The 17,462-nt window shown below is 42.1% G+C and overlaps 1 protein-coding gene across 6 annotated transcripts in view; it reads left to right on the top strand.

Annotated features, from left to right (window-relative positions):
• Positions 1–17,462, top strand: part of Mgat5 (alpha-1,6-mannosylglycoprotein 6-beta-N-acetylglucosaminyltransferase) — a 359,457-nt gene that overhangs the window by 130,894 nt on the left and 211,101 nt on the right. For all 6 annotated transcript variants that reach the window (XM_070024198.1, XM_070024207.1, XM_070024236.1 and 3 more), the window contains exon 3: positions 11,626–11,790. In XM_070024198.1, coding sequence (XP_069880299.1) covers positions 11,626–11,790 — 165 coding nt within the window. The remainder of the gene's footprint in view (positions 1–11,625; positions 11,791–17,462) is intronic.

The following is a 17,462-nucleotide window of genomic DNA, read 5'->3' as shown; positions in this document are numbered from 1 at the left end:
TCCCTGGCAATCTGGAGAGCTGTGTGTTGGCTCTGACCTTTTAACCACATGCAAGGCTTCTGCAGTTCTGCTTCGCGATGGCCAGCCTGGCAGGGGGTATGGTTGGCAGGACGTCATTGGAATTGTCATAAATGGTGCCACTCACCCCAGTCAATGCTGTTCTTGTTTCTGAGGTGACTCAATCTGTGTCTGACTTCAGTGACCCAAATTGGATTTCCAGTGATCACATCTTATCTAACAGGGCAGGCCTGGTCTACTTTGGTACTCGTGGGATCTGTAATGGAAACCTGAAGCCAGGTGAGAGTCCCTCTGGGGTTCATCCACATCTTATTAACCCCAATATGTCATACCTGCTTACCTCCCTGGGCATAGGGACACATTGCCCTGGGATAGTTACCAACTCAGGTTAACATAGCTCAAGTACTCAGTGTCTCCATGACACCTCCACCCCATTTCTTACTTGTTCTCCCTACAACTTGCTCTCCTGGGGTTCTGAGGCTATCTCTGTCCTTCTTTGTTTCCTGGTTTCAGGGATTTGGGTGGTGGTTGTTTGTTTTTGGTACAGTAACTGGGCTTGGACCTGTTCTAGGTTTTTCATCCAACTATGGTATACTTGAACCATACCTCCACTTCTGACTTTTTTTTTATTGCTAATTAGAAATTTTTTACCTAGACTGACTTTGAACTACATTCCTCAGACTTCAGCCTTCTGAGTAACTGGGATTATGAGCATGAGCTACCAGCTACTCAGCTTGGTTCGTGAGTTTCTTAGGTGTAGATTATCCCTTTGGCTGGCTCCTGGCATTCAGGGACATGTCTTTGTTGGCTGATGTGTGTCATGCATGTACTGTCTAGCCTATGCAAACAGCAGGAAAAAGGTAGGTTGATACCCCTGCCTTTGTGGACGCTATACCCTCTTTGTAGAGGAGAAATAAGCAGAGAAAAACAACAATGGGGGTATAACTTTAAAAAAATCACCTCAGAAGCTCCTTGACATTACAGGATCAAAGAAGGCCCCTCTTCTGATGTGTCCTTTAACTTGGAATGATAACATTAGCAGATAGGTGGGGTACAAGGAGGAGGCAAGTTGAGGCAGAGCATGTCACAGAATGGAACCAGCAGCAGCCAGTCAAGGAGAAAAGGCAGTATGGAATATCCTGAGGTCTGAGAAGTGAGCCATACACAGATGGGCTTCACAGGCTATGTGGGTCCTGGTGTGGTGGGTAAAAGGAGAGCGTATGTCAGAAGTTAGATGTCCTGGAAGCAGCACTGCTCTTGGCAACCTCCTGTGACCCCTGCCATCTCCAGGGGAGGGAAGGACTGTAAGGAAGAAGGAATTCGGTTTCCTAAGAGGATCCCAGTGAGGATAGAAAGCCAGCCCGGGTTTTTGGTCACAAGCCAAGGGTGGTGGAGTAGTAAGTGCTTTGAGCTTCTGGTGGTCTTCACTGGCCTAGATGCTGGTCCCACGTAGGGGTGCTGAAGATTGTTCTGTAAGGGTAGTGACTGTCCTGTGTTGCAGACTCAGATTATATTCCAGATTTAGGTAAGAGCTTTTCCAAGTCTTTCCATGGCTTCTATAAAAAGAAGAGGTGGATAGCTGGGTGTCAGTGGCTTACTCCTATAACTAGCTATGCCAGGAGGCTGAGAACTCAAAGTCTCTGTTTGAATCCAGCCTGGGCAATTAACCAGTAAAACCTGAAACTGGAGATGTGGTAAAGTGGTAAAGTGCCAGCTCTGAGTGGAAAAAAGCTAAGGGACAGTGCCCAGGCTCTGAGTTCAAGCCAAAAAAAAAAAGTGTGTGTGTGTGTGTGTGTGTGTGTGTGTGTGTGTGTGTGTGTGTGTGTATGTGTGTGTGTGTGTGTGTGTGTGTGACAGGTATTGGGTGTTGATGTTGAGTTTTATTAAAGCTCAAGTCTGGAAAGGGTTTCAAATTTTTCACGTGTTTCTCTTTTGCTTCTATTGTTATTAATAGGATCAAAAAACTGTTGTGGGATGGGATGTCTGTGGGGAAATGTAGAAATCTATCATCAAAACATTGGGCTGGGAAGGTGGCTCAGTGGTAGAGCGCTTGCCTTGCATGCCTGAGGCCCTGGGTTCGATTCCCCAGCACCACATAAGCAAAAAGAAAAAAAGCAGGAAGTGGCGCTGTGACTCAAGTGGTAGAGCGCTAGCCTTGAGCTGAAGAGCTGAGGGATAGTGCCAAGGCTCAGAGTTCAGTCCCCACGACTGGACCCAAAAACAAAACAAAACAAAAACAAAAAAACATTAATTGTCTCCATTTGAGAGAAAATATACTGTTCTTGAAGTGAAACTGGTAGGAATGGAACAACAACAACAAAAAAGCCAGGCTGGTTGTGTGTGAAGTAGCCCTGGTTTGTCTTTGGTGGTGTGTCCAGTGTGATTGAGGAAAGGGCTTTCTGCTTTAGAGAGCTTGGAACCTAAAAATAGATCTCTTGGGGACTTGGAACTTCTCTCACTAGTCTGTGGTAGAGTTTGGATTCAGACCAGACCAAATTCACAGCATACCTGGTCAGATTAGAGGAGACACTGGAGGTGGTTATTTTAGACAGGAGTCAAATCCAAATATGGCCTTATCTTCTGCCATAGTCAAGTCCTTTGATTTTACACCCACCACTGCTTCGAGCCTGCATTTTGGAGGGACTTCACATTTGTTTCTCAGAAGGGTCTTCCTCTTTCCTGGTGGCTCAGGAATTCAGCATGACCCTCTTTCCCCCCTTCACAGCGCAGGCCTGGAGCTTAGGCTGGGCAGACCTATCACCGTGAACCCGTAAGGAGCTCAGCACCCTTTTCCTGCCTACCCTGGTGTCACAGCTGTCTTCTCAGTTGTGGTGAAGCCATCTTTGTGTTTTCCAACCTCTGATTATCTTCCTCCCATCTGTCTGTTCTCTACTGTGCCAGTGAGATCTGCCTGACTTCTTCACAGAAAGAGGCTCTACCCTGCTGTTCTCATTTTTCCCAGTTCTCAGGCCACCTACTAGCACATGTTGATCATGTGTCCAATTTCATTTTTCCCCAATTTAGACTGTCAGCCCTCCCCCCACATAAGCAGAGACTGTGGTCTAGTTTGTTCTCCATTTGTGCCCCAAAGCGATGTCTGGCACATAGTAGGAACAATGGATGAATCGAGGCAGCCCTGCCCCTACGGGACTCTGTGACGATCTGTGTGGTTTAGTTACAGCTGGAATGAATTTGAGAATCACAGTAATGTTTTCAGTGAAGCAGGAAATGGAAGAAAAACCCCAGGGAATCTACATCCAGGGGACTCCAAGCAGTTATTATGCTAGATCCTGATGTGGGAACTCGTGTGTGTTCTTTCATGCGGGGTGGGGACAGGAGGAGCCTTTGGAACCTTGAGCATGTTACGGAGCTTTTGGAACCTTCTTTCTCTTTTTTGTGAAGTATAGGATGTGCTGTTGCTCACCTCATGGGACTGTGATAGGGTTGCAGATAACAACACTGATAGCATTGCTATTAATAATCACTACCCCTGGCTGGATGTACCTGTGTCTGTAACCACCCAGCCAGTGCTGTGGGTATAGATAGTTTGCTTGAATATAGCTTCAGGGACTTGTTTGTGCAGCTGTCCTTAGTGATGGGGCCCAACCACAATAAAAGGAGCACACTGTACTCCACAGTACAAAGGGGAAAAAAAAGGAGATGTGATTGTTACTGCTGTGTGCAAAAGAGTAGGTTTCCTTGGTGGGCTGGAAGATAAGCTGGGTATGACCAGCCAACCTGTGCATTTTGTAGGGACTTGTTTGGTAGTAACGTTTCTGATATGGGGTGGTGCGTGAGAAAGAGTAGCTTCCGAGGAAGGATGAGGTCCTGCATTCAGTGGCCACCTTCAAAGACCTTCACTTCTCCATGCCTCTGAGTTCCCCTTTCTTCCAGACTAGGGACCCAAATGCTTGACTTCTCTATTTTGTGCATCTCAATAGGTATTAGGAAAGACCAGCAGAAAGCCTAAGATATTCAGAGAATTTGTGAACAGCCAATGTTATCAACAGGGCCTACAAATGGTCTCTCAGATTTTGCTGTATCTTTACTACTTCCCTGTATCTCACACAGCAGCTCAAGAGTAGCATTCTACCTAGATACAGTCCCTGGTCAAACTTTTAACCAAGGAAACAATGGAGGTCAATGATATTGGTCATCTGAGCTGTTTAAAGTAAACTTTGTCATGATAGTTGAACTCCCTTCTGTGTTTGGGCTGTGTCCTCTTTGTCCACTGCAGGACAGTGGATACATGTGGAAGTTTGTATCCAGTCACTTAATGTGGCTTTAAATTCAAATGAATTAAGGCACCAGCTATCATCAAGATGTTTCCAGGGAGATTATCACGCATGACTTGAGGGTACTCACCACCAGTGTGAGTTCTGAGAGTGGAAGTGATAGCATTGTCCCCATGTTGGAGATAGCATTTCAGCAAGGTATAGTGGTGCATTAAGGGGGTGGAAGAGGAAGATCACGAGTTAGTTCAAGCCAGCCTAAACCATCTCTTGAGACTGTACTCAAAACAAAACCGATAAATATGAACTTTTATATTTAATGTGTTCTTGAAAATGAAACCTACCTAAACCTGAGAAAATATCAAGTATAAAAAATAGAAATAAACATATTCCTCATCCCCACATTGGGATCTTACCACTGATAAAATTTTGAGTTCCCACCAGTCCTTTACTAATGCAGACAGATAACCTGTGTGTATGTGTGTGTGTGTGTGTGTGTGTGTGTGTGTGTGTGTGTGTGTGTGTGTGCATGTGTGTATAACATATATATGTGCTCTTTTTAAAAAATGGAATGACTTTGTGCTTTTTCAAAACATGAGACGATCTTGTATATACACCTCTAAAAACTCATCTTTGTTTTATTTCCTCATGCTGCTAGATAATTTGATGGCTCTCTAACTGCTTTTTTTATGCAGCTATTCAATAAATACTTATTGAGCTCCTGATATTAATAGCTATTGGCAATGAATAGTTGACTAGACAGAGCCTGTATCTGCCATCCCCCAGTTGACAGTCTAGTTATTTATTCTGTCTTATGAATGGATGACATAATATAATTTGATCTTTTTGCTGGGTGGTTAAGTAGTTTTTCAGTTCTTACTTGTAATAAATAACACTGTTTTCTTTTATAAATAGCACTGCCTTGAATGTCCTTGTACATAATGAATGGATTATATTTTGGTTATTACTGTAACAGTATTATCTTCTGTGGAAAGGTCACTTTAAAAATTAATTTTAAAATATATAATTGATGAAACTTGACGTTCTTGGCAGGCAGTGGGAGTAAGGGGTTGAGGCTAATTCTTTTTTCATTAGCACCTTCCTTTCTCATTAACGCCCTGTCTCCAGTGCAGCAAGTAAAGCCATACTCTGGCTCTATGGTTCATGTTCTGTGTCTCAGGGTAGCTCTGATGAAAAGGGATTTGTGTAAGGTGTGAGCACAGATGTAAATTATTTTGGGCAGTTCAGCTATTAGGCCCTAGCTCACTGCATAGTTGGTTCTCTGCCATCAAATCAAGGCAGCCACATCTTAAAAGTAGATTGTGGGGCTGGATATTGCTGGCTCACACCTTTATCCTAGCTACTCAGAAGGCTTACATCTGAGGATCTCTGAAGACAGCCCAGGCAAGAACATTCATGAGACTTGTATTTCCAGTTAGCCAGCAAAATCTGCAAATGGAGCTGTGGCTCTAGTGGTAGACAACTAACCTTGAGTGAAAAAGCTGAGGGACAGTGCCCAAGCACTGAGTTCAAGCCTCTGTAATAGCACACACAGACAAAGTAGAGTGTGGGTAGTTGTGGAGGTGGGAGGGAAGGGATAGTAGGGGGAAACAAAGGAAGAAACAACAATGTTCAAAAGGAAACGTACTCATTACCTTGCTCGTTTAACTGTAACCCTCTGTACAATAAAAAAAATACAAAAAAAAAAAAAAAGAAGAGAAAGTGGTTGTAGGGCTAGAGGCATAGCTCACTGGTAGATGCCTGCCTTGCAAGGAGGAAGTCCTGAGTTCAAACCCTGGTCTCACCAGAAATTAAGAAAAAAGGTGGATTATGGGCCTTGCCTACAATGCAGGTGATTCCTGTGTTGTAGTACATTGCAGATGGGGTATGGTAACTGACACACGGGCGAGTCTGAAAAGTTGAGCTGAAAACCAGTGACTATGGAAACATGGCCTAGGGCAAGTGGGGTTAGGGAACAGCATAGACCCTAAGTATAGCCTTTCTTAATGTTTTATCACCCAGTCTCACAACCTTTGCTGTTAGATGTACAAACTCTACCAACAGGGCCCTGATTCTTCTGAGCTCCCTTCTTGACTCTAGACATAGAGAAAAGAATGACTAGACATGTTAACTTCTTGTCCATCCTGGTCAAGGTGAGATCAGCACCTTTCTACTTTTGCACCCCTTGATGTCATGGTTCCTGGAAATGAAAACTTGGAGATGCTATCAGAGTATTGTTTTAATACTCTTAATTGATCTCACCATTCATCCAAGAACTTCTGACTTGAAAGAACCCAAAGTGTACTTTCCCACAGGGGCATTTTAAATGTTTTCAACTACTTTGTTTTTGTCTTTATCATGGATGGAGAATTTTAAGAACCCAGAATTGCGGTAATAATGTTGGGATTAAATTTTTATTACTGTGGCTTTGAGATAAAACAAAATTTTAAAAGCTCATTAGTAATTGAAAATTGTAATCCTGCTGAGGACACATTTTACTGCTATAATAACTGTAAAACATAATGATAAATGTAAAAATATACTCGAATTTAGAGAAATACTTTTACCCTCATCATTTTCTTATTAAATGCTGAAGAAATTATTCTTTGATGTATAAATGGATTACCATTAAAGCTAAAATGCAAACACAAGTATTCCAGTATTTGTTTAAGGTGGCAATAAAGCTGTTAACAGTTTTTTGCAAGTTCTACTGTAAAATGCAAAGGTGAGAAATAATTTTATCACCCAAAAATGTATTTATAGAATTGCAGTTCATTATTTGTGGGAAGCCTTGAGCTTTATTCATTTACTTATGTAAACTTACTTACCGAATGCCATGTCAGGTATAGTGCCTAGTTGGTAAGGATGGGCTTTGGTAAGGATGGATGTCACCTTTGTTGTTTGTCCTTTGTTTTTCTCATTAAAAATACTAATCTTAACAATAAACTGCTTTGAAATGGTAAGTCAAATGCTGCTTGAGTCAGGAATGAACTCTCTTTTGTCTTTTTCAATCAGGAGAGGAAACATGCCTCCCCTTTGTAACCCAATGGTCCATCTTCCTTCTAACACAGAAGATATGGAATGGCAAATTCTTAAATTATCTTAAATCTTGGGTTAATTGATTTATCTAGTACTCTCTAATGTCAGTTTGCATTGCTCAGTGACCCTAGGGTGGTTGGGTGGAGTTGCTGCAGAACAGTAACATTAGAAAGTCTTGAAGATGGTTGGGTCATGACTTTACAAACACATTAGCAAAGGTTAATATCTAAAATGTAGGCTCAGAAAGAACAGGATGGAAATACGTACTCTGGTGCCTTTGACTGTGACTTAATTGTGAAGTGGAATGGGAGCACCCACATATTCCCCATATATCTTGGTAGAATTCAATGAATTAATGCATAAGAAGTATGTAGGGCAGAATAACAGATGGACAGCACCCCTGTATGGTGGTGGTATTGTGGGGAGGGGAAGGTGGGTGATCAACAACCTCATCATAGGCTTGACTCTCATAGCATGACAGAGAATTGAAGGAAAACATCTTAATAGTTAATGTGCCCTGCATAGGACATGTACAAATGACTAAGGTCAATAACTGTAGGTCAGTATTCTGTTCAGAAGTCTGTTGCCTTTTAGCATGATTCCAAAAGGTTCCCAGCCCTCAAGGATTGTCTTGTTAGCTCATCTTCTGTTGCCTTTCTTACAGTTGAGAGGCAGCAGTTCCTGTGAATGAAAGCCATGCCTCATTAAAATTCAGAGTTGCTTCTTATTCTTGCATTCCCTAGCCCATCTCCCCTTCACCTCTGTGTTCTTTCCATATCACCAGAGAGTCAGTAGGAACAGAAGGGTTGGCAGAATTCATGTAATCCAGTGCTTCTCATGGTGGGGGAGGGGAGATTTTGCCCCTTGAGAGACATTTGGTAATATCTGGAGACAATTTGGGTTGTCCTACCTATGGATTTGCTATTGGTAGAAACCAGTTTAGCTGCCAAACAGCCTGTAATGCTTAGGACAGCCCCCACAATACAGAATGACCTGGCTTACAGTGTCAAGAGCCTAAGCTGGAGAAGCTTATGAGTTCCCTGGGCTAGAGGACCAGGGCTTCTGGGTTTGGTAGCTGAGTGCCATTTTAACACTGGTGCTAGTTGGCTGTGATTCAGGCTTTAAGCAAAGAGGCTGGAGGAGGGGAGACAATGCTGTCCTGTATTTTGAGGACAGTTTCTTCTGCTGAGCTTAGCCACCTCCAACTGGCACGGTTGTCTCCTTTGTGTGTCTGGCCTCCAGGAATCTTTAGAACTGGAGAGAGCCAGCTAATGCATTAGATACAGTGACAGATCAGAGTGGGTGACCAACTCCAACTGTCTGTGCCAGCTAATGATGTGCTAAGGGCAGACCGAGTCATGCTGACCATGGAGCTACAGCCCTGGAGGACAGTGATCTCATGACCTTTTGGATACATTAATAAGCATTGTGTCACCCAAAACTTCTTTAGGAAGGACAAAGCATTTTCCATTGGGAGGTTTTTATTAATTTTTGTATTTAACAGGCACATGTGCAATACTTATTATGTGCCGGGCAGTATTTGGAACAGCATGTGTTCACTAAGTCTATGGCGGGAGTAACTGGGGGTGAAACCCATGGCCTTGTGTGTATCAGGTAAGTGCTCTGCCCCTGAGCCATTCATCGCCCTCCAGGTCTTCATAACCACCCCCAAAGGGGAAGGCCTGTCCAAATCTGTTAGGCAGATACAGACACAAGAAGGTAGAGCCTCTGCTCAAACCTGGAAAATATGGCTCCACAATCTGGGCCTGATGTGTGGAAAACTCATACTCAAACTGTCTCTGAACCTCAGTTTTCTCAAGTATAAAATGTATTTGTACTTAACTCACAGGGAGAAGAGATTAAATGAGGCTTACTCATGCAGTTGCATGGCATATGATGGTGGAAACAGTAGTCTCTTCTACCCCCTTTTTTGATCTAGGTGCTGTGGCTGGCTAGGATGTGTTTTATAATTCATCTGCAAGCTGCTTAGTCCAGTAGATACCTGGGAGGGGAATTAGGAGGGACTTAAGAAAACAAAGGATCTTATAACTATGTCCTTGGAGAGAGATGACAAGGCACCCCATACAGGGCCACATGGGAGACACTGTAGCAGTCAGGAGGCAGAAGACAGTAAGGGAAGGCTCAGCCACTGGCTCTACTGGGGTTTCTGAGGAAGGCCAGGCAAAGCAAGACAAGATACACAGGGTTGATAGCCTAGTGTGAATAGTATTGGTGGACTCTGACCTATCACAGTGGTCTATAGTTGCCTGGTAGCTGGCTCTGGGATGGTTAAGCCAAAGGAATGATTTGTCTTTGAAGTGTGTGGGTCAGAGAGTGACGATATGATTCTGGGTTGGTAGGTTCACATAATCAAAGATGTGCTTCAGGCTGTCTTTGCTGTCTTTGTAATTTGGCTATGTCTCAGGGGATAGCCAGCAATGTTAATTTTTGATGATGTCCCAAATAACCATAACAGACCAGAAATTTAAATCAGAACTTATAGTGTCTGTGGGCATGATGAACAGTGAATGGGTCTCAGATATTATTAGGATGAGCGAATGTACCGGCTGCTACAGACCTGACAATTGTGAAGAAGCCTCATGTTTAGAGTTGGGATGAGATGATGGCTAGAACCAGACCTTGAAGATGGAAAGAAACTTTTGGGATAAAGATAAGGATTACTGTCAATGGCTCTTAGTTGATGCAAGTGATAGTATCTGAGAATACAAATTCCATGTTAATTATAAGTCTGCATTTCTGTCCCAATGTGTTTCTCTTTGCCTGGTTTAGCTTGGGCAAGGTGTCTGGGCTGGGAATTGGGCTGGTGTGTGTTTATTTCCTGGGATGATGAGAGCACTTTTACTCTGATCTCAGCAGAATGGAAGGTGACACTTCACATGGGTCTTAGTTGAGGGCTGGGCTACATCCTCCTTCCCACACTGGGCACTTCTTCCCTGGCCCACTCACAATTCATAGTGTGTCTGTAGTCTGTTTTCGTGGATGGCTCTCCTCTTGGCCAGTGTGTCTTTCTGTGGTGGTGAGTTTCTAGAGGAGAAAGTCTAATTTCCTCTTCTTTCTTCTGTATATTATGCTACCTAAAAACTCAAATATAGGGATAAAGACAGCTTTTTCTCGTACACTGAGATGTTCACACTATAAAAGAATGTCTCCAGCATCTACACCTAGCACATTCCTTTTGAAGAAATGATTTTGGTCTTAAGTATTTTCTAAATCTGATTATAGACAACTCAGGGTTATCTATCATGACTGGAAGTATAGACTGTAGCGTTTATTAAGTGCTGACCTCGGTAACTAACAGAAACAAACACTTGTCAAAAAAAACTTGGAGCATGCTAGAGAGCAAAAAATACTAAAAATCACAATGAACTTGGTCCAGAAGCTACTTTGAGAACTTGCTGCAACACGGGGTGTTAGCAACTGCAGAACTGTTTGAGGAAGAATATAAATTTAATGCAGTGGGTAGCAGAGTTTTTGCTTTTTGCTCCAGAACAAGTGTGGTGAAATAATTTTATGTCACTTATCAATCTTGAGTTCTCCTGTAGACTTGTTTGGTAAGGTCTGGGCAATTGAAGCTAGTCTCTATTGTGGCTAAGATGTAGGTTTTTTTGTTTGTTTATTTTGTTTTGTTTTGGTCTTGATTTGTTGACAGGTATTTCTTTCACAATCAGTTGAATAGGCTTTTTAATATTATTTATTTTTTATTGTCAAGGTGATGTACAGAGGAGTTACAGTTACATAAGTGTAAGGTAGTGATTACATTTCTTGTCTAACTTGTCACCCCCCCTCATTTTTCTTCTACTTTCCCTCTTCCCACCCCCCCAACTTGTACAGATCATTTCCAACATAGGGTCTTGTGAGTATTGCTGTTGCATTGGTTTCCCCCCCACACTTGTCCTTTGTCTCACCATTTTGTTGTTTCCCTTCCCTTCCCTGATTCAGATAAATGTATATACAATACCAGTGTACCAAAATCAAATACAATGACAGCAGAGGATAAACCATAGAAAGAAATTAAGTACATTAAAACAACATCAGGAAAGAAAAACCTCTTGTGTCCATGTCTTCGAGTTCATTTCACTTAGTATCATCTTATATGGTCATATGTACATAGCTCTTGATCTATTCTGCTCATCTACTAAGATCCTTTTTCTTTAGGCTACATCAAACACATGCTGGGCAAATGCTTTTCTTTACTGAGTGATCTAGGCCCCAGCTCACATTGCAGAAGTTTCATTTTCCTTATGAAAGAGCCAGATAGCAAACAGATATGTAGAGGCCACGAGCATTTTTAAATTTTCCCCATTTTCTTTTACAGATCTGAAGAAAACTCTTGCTGTGTTATTGGATAACATTTTGCAGCGCATTGGCAAGCTAGAGTCGAAGGTGGATAATCTCGTTATCAATGGCACAGCAATAAACGCGACCAACTCCACCACAGCTGTTCCCAGCTTGGTAGCACTTGAGAAAATTAATGTAGCAGGTAAGAATGGCAGTTCTATGTCATGGATTTCAATCCCGCTTTGGACCTGGGGCTCAGTGGTTTTTATTGGCATAATGCGAATTCCATAAACTTGGCATGGCTGTTGTGAAGATGTCTACATTCATCTTTGAATAACAGATGTTAGAGTGCTTTTATGGTCTCATCGTGATGTGTAATTTCCGGTAGTTTTCTGACACGTGCGCATAAAGAGCTTCTGCAATTGACTTCATCTGAGAAGATTCATCGTGTAGTTTGAGTGAAATACAGAAGTTATCTGAGAAACCCAGGCCAGTTCCTTCCTAGGCCCCTGCCAGATATTTTTTAAAGTCTGTTAAGTGTAAAAGAAAAAGTCTCTTCCCTGTAGTTAACAGTAGAGCTGCGATTATGGACAATGCCTTGTAAGTGTGTATAGGGCAATGAAAATTCTGGAAATGGGCTTTAGGAGATACGTATGCCCTACCTCGTGCTGGCTGGTCTCTGTAGTCGTTCATAGACTTCCGCCATGCAGTTCACATTGGGAGGGACCATTTTGGTTCCTTTTGAAATTGGAACATTGTACAAGAGAAAATAGACTAAAGACAGACCCACTTCCAACACATACTGGCCCTGGGTCTTTTCATATGAGCCAAGATTATTTTTATCAGGGTGGTGGATACTGCTTTGTAGGGACTCAGGACAAAGTAAAGAATCCCCAGGATTAGATTTAGGTGAACGGATGGTCTTGAAAAAGCTGTCTTTTGTTGTTGTAGCCAAAATTCTGGGTGAGAATAATAAAATAAGTAGCTAGGTTACTTTTGCAATTTTAAAAGAAATCTACTTCCATACACTTTTTATCTTATCGCGCCTATTCTCTTGGAAAAATTCATAGATGTAAGTGGGAGAGATTATTTTCCTTCCTACCTCCCAGTGTCAAAACATTTAATCGTTTCATATTATGCAAACTGGTTGTATTACCTTTTATGTTCTTTGCCCTTTAGCGAGTTTTAAATTGCAAAATATATTTCTACTAATCCGGAGTATCCAACCAAACAAAAGTTTTAAAAATAACTTTTAATTACAACACAGAGGCAGTGTCATCAAGGCCATAAATCCTGTCTTCCCTGCAGTTTCCAACCGTTTCTGTAATTAGACAAGAAAACCTCCCACTGTGTTGAGCTGCTTATTAATAAATGAGAGCCATGTTTCTCCAGTCTCTACTCCCCCATGCCTGTTCTCAGTATAAGATGCTTTTGGAAAGCTCCTGTTTGGTTTCATCATTCTTCCGTGTTTATCAGATTTTGGAGATAGAATGATACATTCTCCCTTTAGTTTTTGCTACTCCTCTACTGTGCCTCTATCCTAGAACGCTAGGGCCCATATAAATATAAACATTCTTGCACTCACTCTTTTCTCTGCTATGGCATCTTTCTGCTTTGGCTGTGTGTGTGTGTGTGTGTGTGTGTGTGTGTGTGTGCATCTTTCTGCTTTGGCTGTGTGTGTGTGTGTGTGTGTGTGTGTGTGTGTGTGTGTGTGTGTGTGTGTGTGTGTGTGTGTCTGTCTGTCTGTCTGTCCTGGGGCTTGAACTTAGGGCCTGGGTGCTGTCCTTTTTTGCTCAAGGAGAAAGCGTTAACTTGAACCAAATTTCCACTTCTAACTTTTTATTGGCTAAGTGGAGATAATTGTCTCATGAACTTTTCCTGCCCATGCTGGCTTTGAACCATGATCCATATGCCACAGCCTCCTGAGTAGTGTAGGATTGCAGGTGTGGGTGATGGGCACCTGGCCTCACTGTCCTGTCTTTATGCTGAGAGACACTGAGAGACACTTCCCAGGCTGGGTTTTTAAGTTTCAGCACAGAATCACAGATGACCTCAGGGAAGGAACTTGAGAACTGCTGCTTTCAAAGGGGATACTAGCACTATATTCAGCTAGTTTAACTCCGCTAACAAATACCTCTTCCCCAGGTTTTCAGTCATTGGCTTAGATGGAAGCTCCTTCAAATCTGTCAGTGCCACTAGTTTAATGTTTGTAGAACCAGAGAGAGGGTTGTGTGTATGTCTGTCCTTTAGGAAAATAGCAAATTTAGAGTGACACTTTTAATAATTCACTTTATTCTCATCTATTTGCATTCTTCTTGTGTACATGCAATTGATAGCTTCAAGACTTTTGTTGGTCAACTAGAGAAATACTATCCATGCATAAAACAATGCAAACCGTGGTCACTGTGAAGTGGGAATGGCTAGGGAGGCATCCTGAAGGACAGTATATTCTGGGGGTGGGTAGAATTGAGGCACAGTTGCCTTGTGGAGGAGAAACAAAGTAGAAATAGATCATAAGTCAGGGAAAATAGCAAAGGAAAAAGGGGAAAGGACCTTATTAACAACCATCCACCAAGTACCCATTCCTTTTTGTGTTCTTCTGAGCTAGATGAGTGCACATAATCTTCATAGCACATCTGAGAAGTGGTTTCACAGGTGTCACTGAGTTTAAATCATTGGGGAGGGGGCCTACATTGGTCCCTAGTGCCATGGAGGGAAGAAATTCTGAGAGTTTGCCTTTTCTTGTTTCTACTTGTAAATCATTGCAAAGGGAGAAGTCTGCAAAAATGGTCACCAGGACCATTTTCTAGAAAAGGAAAGCTGAATCTCTTTGGATATTGAATAACTTAGCTAATAAGGAAGTGCTCTGTGACTTGGGGCCTGCTCCTTGGCTGGCTTTTGTGACACCCAGGCTTCTGTGTGCAGGTCCAACCTTTTATTAGGGCCGGAGTATTGTGGATGTGTTGGGCATCCTCCTCGGTTTCTCCCAGAGCTGGTGGAATCTTTTGTATCCTGTCAGGTAATCAACACATATTTTTTTAAATCAATTTGCCATATCTATAGTTCAGAGTACAGAAAAGGGTGAAGACTTGAGTTAGTAGTACTCATTTGTGAGCAGTCATTACTTTTCTTCCCTATCTGTGGTCTCTGACCCATACTATTAGTCCTCAGAGCCCTCTTGTCACTTCAAGAATGGCTTCTGAGCTATGAGAGTTCATTTTTATGGGGGTTCTACTCCTATTTGGTGAAGTTTTCCTTTCTCCTTTCCTGCATCAAGACATGTGGTAATTGCTCAGAAATGTTCTCCCTGGTGTGTCTTTACTGCTTGCTCTGGTATCTTATTGCTCACTGATGTTTCTGAGTGCTTAACTGTTGTGTCTTATTGCCTGCTGATATATCTTTTGGTTGCCAATAAATGGCTGCTAAATTGGGTGTCATAGCAGTTGAAGAAAGGTTCCCTAGATTTATTTTCTTTAAAGGGACAGTTGTGTGTGTGTGTGTGTGTGTGTGTGTGTGTGTGTGTGTGTGTGTGTGTGTGTCCATGTATCCATCCCCTTTCCCAGGGACAGTTGTGTGTGTGTGTGTGTGTGTGTGTGTGTGTGTGTGTGTGTGTGTGTGTGTGTGTGTGTGTGTGTGTGTGTGTGTGTGTGTGTGTGTGTGTCCATGTATCCATCCCCTTTCCCCTGCGCTGTCTAGCTGTGTTCTATGTGGCTTTTATCCAAAATGGCTTTTCCTTCCAAATGTATCACCCTTGGGCTTTTTATTATGTGAAATTAAATGTGTCCCTAGAGAAATTTAGGTGGAAATGAACTTTATTAAAATCAAGAATCACATTGAACTGCATTTGGTGAGCTCTGTTTATCTTGTTGGAGAGGAAGAGGAATCAAAGAAATGAAGAAGCAGATTGAAAAAAAAAAATGTCCCTAGCCTTTTACCAAGCAGATAACACATTAATTTATCCAGATTTATTCTCTGAAAGGAATTGAATATTCCCTTGCCAGAGTTACTCCTTCCACGGACAGCGGCTTAATGCTTGCCTAAGTATGAGGCCCTTCATTCCATCCCTACGATCTTCTGCTATCTTCTATCGTCTGAATGGTGTTTTCTAGAAAGATCTTTTGGCCTTTGTGTAGTTTTGTGAACTCAAATGATCTATAGTTCTTTGCAGGTACCAAATACTAAGGAAAAGTAAAAAAAAAAAAGTAGATATCTGAGCATAAAAATGTTTGCTTGCTCAAGATGGAGATTGTCTAGTTTCACGTCTGCCAGGTGTTCAAAGCCCTACCTGTTAAAAGCATTCTGTAGTTACTGATCACATTGCTAGGGTTATACTAGTGGAGTTCCTCCTTGTAGTACCTCTTCTCTAATTGTGTTTATGAGGAACTGCTTGGAGATGGGAGTTGCTCTCCTCATTCTAAGGCCTCAGCAAACACCACTTGACTTTTTTTGTTAGTCATGACTGAGCTTTGCACAGAAGATACTGTGCTGTAAAAACTCCATGAAATGCAACTGTTACATTTCTAGAGTGCAATATTTTAGAGGACAGGATCATCATGTAACTCTCTACAGTACTGTGTATGTGAACACAAGTGTGCATGTACCTTTACCTTTATTTACTTAACTATCTGTAACCAGTAGTTGCTGTCAGTCAACAATTGAGTAATTAGCCAGCATTGACTATTCACTAAAAGCCCAACATAATGATAACATCTGCTCTGTGTTATGAGCACTTACAATTGCAAGATCAACTGGGAAATGTGATCACAAAATTGTAAGTGCAGACATAACTCAAGTGGATGTTTGGTCCAAAGTGAATACTTGTCAGTCTTGAAACCTTTTGAAATATCCTTTGCCATATATCACATTTCCAGTATTTGGGTATGAGGTACAGTAGGTGCTGTTCTTAAAAACAGTAAACATGGATATTGTTCTTAAAAACCATCATCATAATTATTATTCTCACCGTAAAAAATGTCCCTGCTGAGCTCCAGGCCTTGCCTTTGAAAATATCATTTCCCAGCGTCATGGTGCTAATGGACCTTGAAATAAAGTTGCACCTGTGTTGTTATTTTCTTGTTTGTGTATTTGTATTAATCACTTATGTTAAAGTAACACCTGAAGTGACCCAGCCCCCAGCTCTGGTCAGGTCTTGATTAGCAAGTGGGACCCTAGATTCTGTGGAAAGTCAGGAGAGACATGGGCGGGCACAGGGCAGGCCCCTTTCCTATTCATTTAAGTAAGAAACAAACACATTCCATCAATACATGCCACTTTCTGATTTGCTCTTTGCAAAGGCACTAATAAATACTTGGATACTTGTCAGAAACTCCTTTTGGTATCTTCACAGAAAGTACATCAGGTCATTGTTGTGGTTTTCATGGGTCATCAAGGACATTTCCATTTGGATTATTAAAGACAAAAAAGTACAGTTCAAGAAAGGTTATGCTGACTTTCAAAGCTGTGTACCTGTAGTTATGATTCTCAACTAGGTACAACTTTATTTCTCAGAGAACACTTGACAATTGTCTGGAGACAAAAGGTTGTCATGACTGGGCCATGCTATTTATATGTAGTAGAGAGACATGAAAACACTGGGTTTCCATGGCTCATGCCTGAAATCTTAGCTACAGAAGGCTGAGCTCTGGGCAGGTGAAAGCCATGTTGGATAGAAAAGTCCATGAGACTCTCTGATCTCTTAATTAACCACCCCAAAGCTGGAAGTGGATCAGTGGTAGAGTGTCATCTTTGAGCAAAACTGCTAGGGAACAGAGCTCAGGCCCTGAGTGCAAGGCTCAAGTCCCAGTAGCAGCGTGCGCGCGCGCGCACGCACACACACACACACACATACGTACACACAAAGAGGCCCTTGTATAC

The sequence above is a fragment of the Dipodomys merriami genome, unplaced genomic scaffold (assembly GCF_024711535.1).
Source record: "Dipodomys merriami isolate MVZ:Mamm:240054 unplaced genomic scaffold, mDipMer1.0.p SCAF_1, whole genome shotgun sequence".
Classification (NCBI taxonomy): Eukaryota; Metazoa; Chordata; class Mammalia; order Rodentia; family Heteromyidae; genus Dipodomys; species Dipodomys merriami.
Note: the sequence above shows the minus strand (reverse complement) of the source record. Positions and strands in the feature narration are given on the sequence as shown.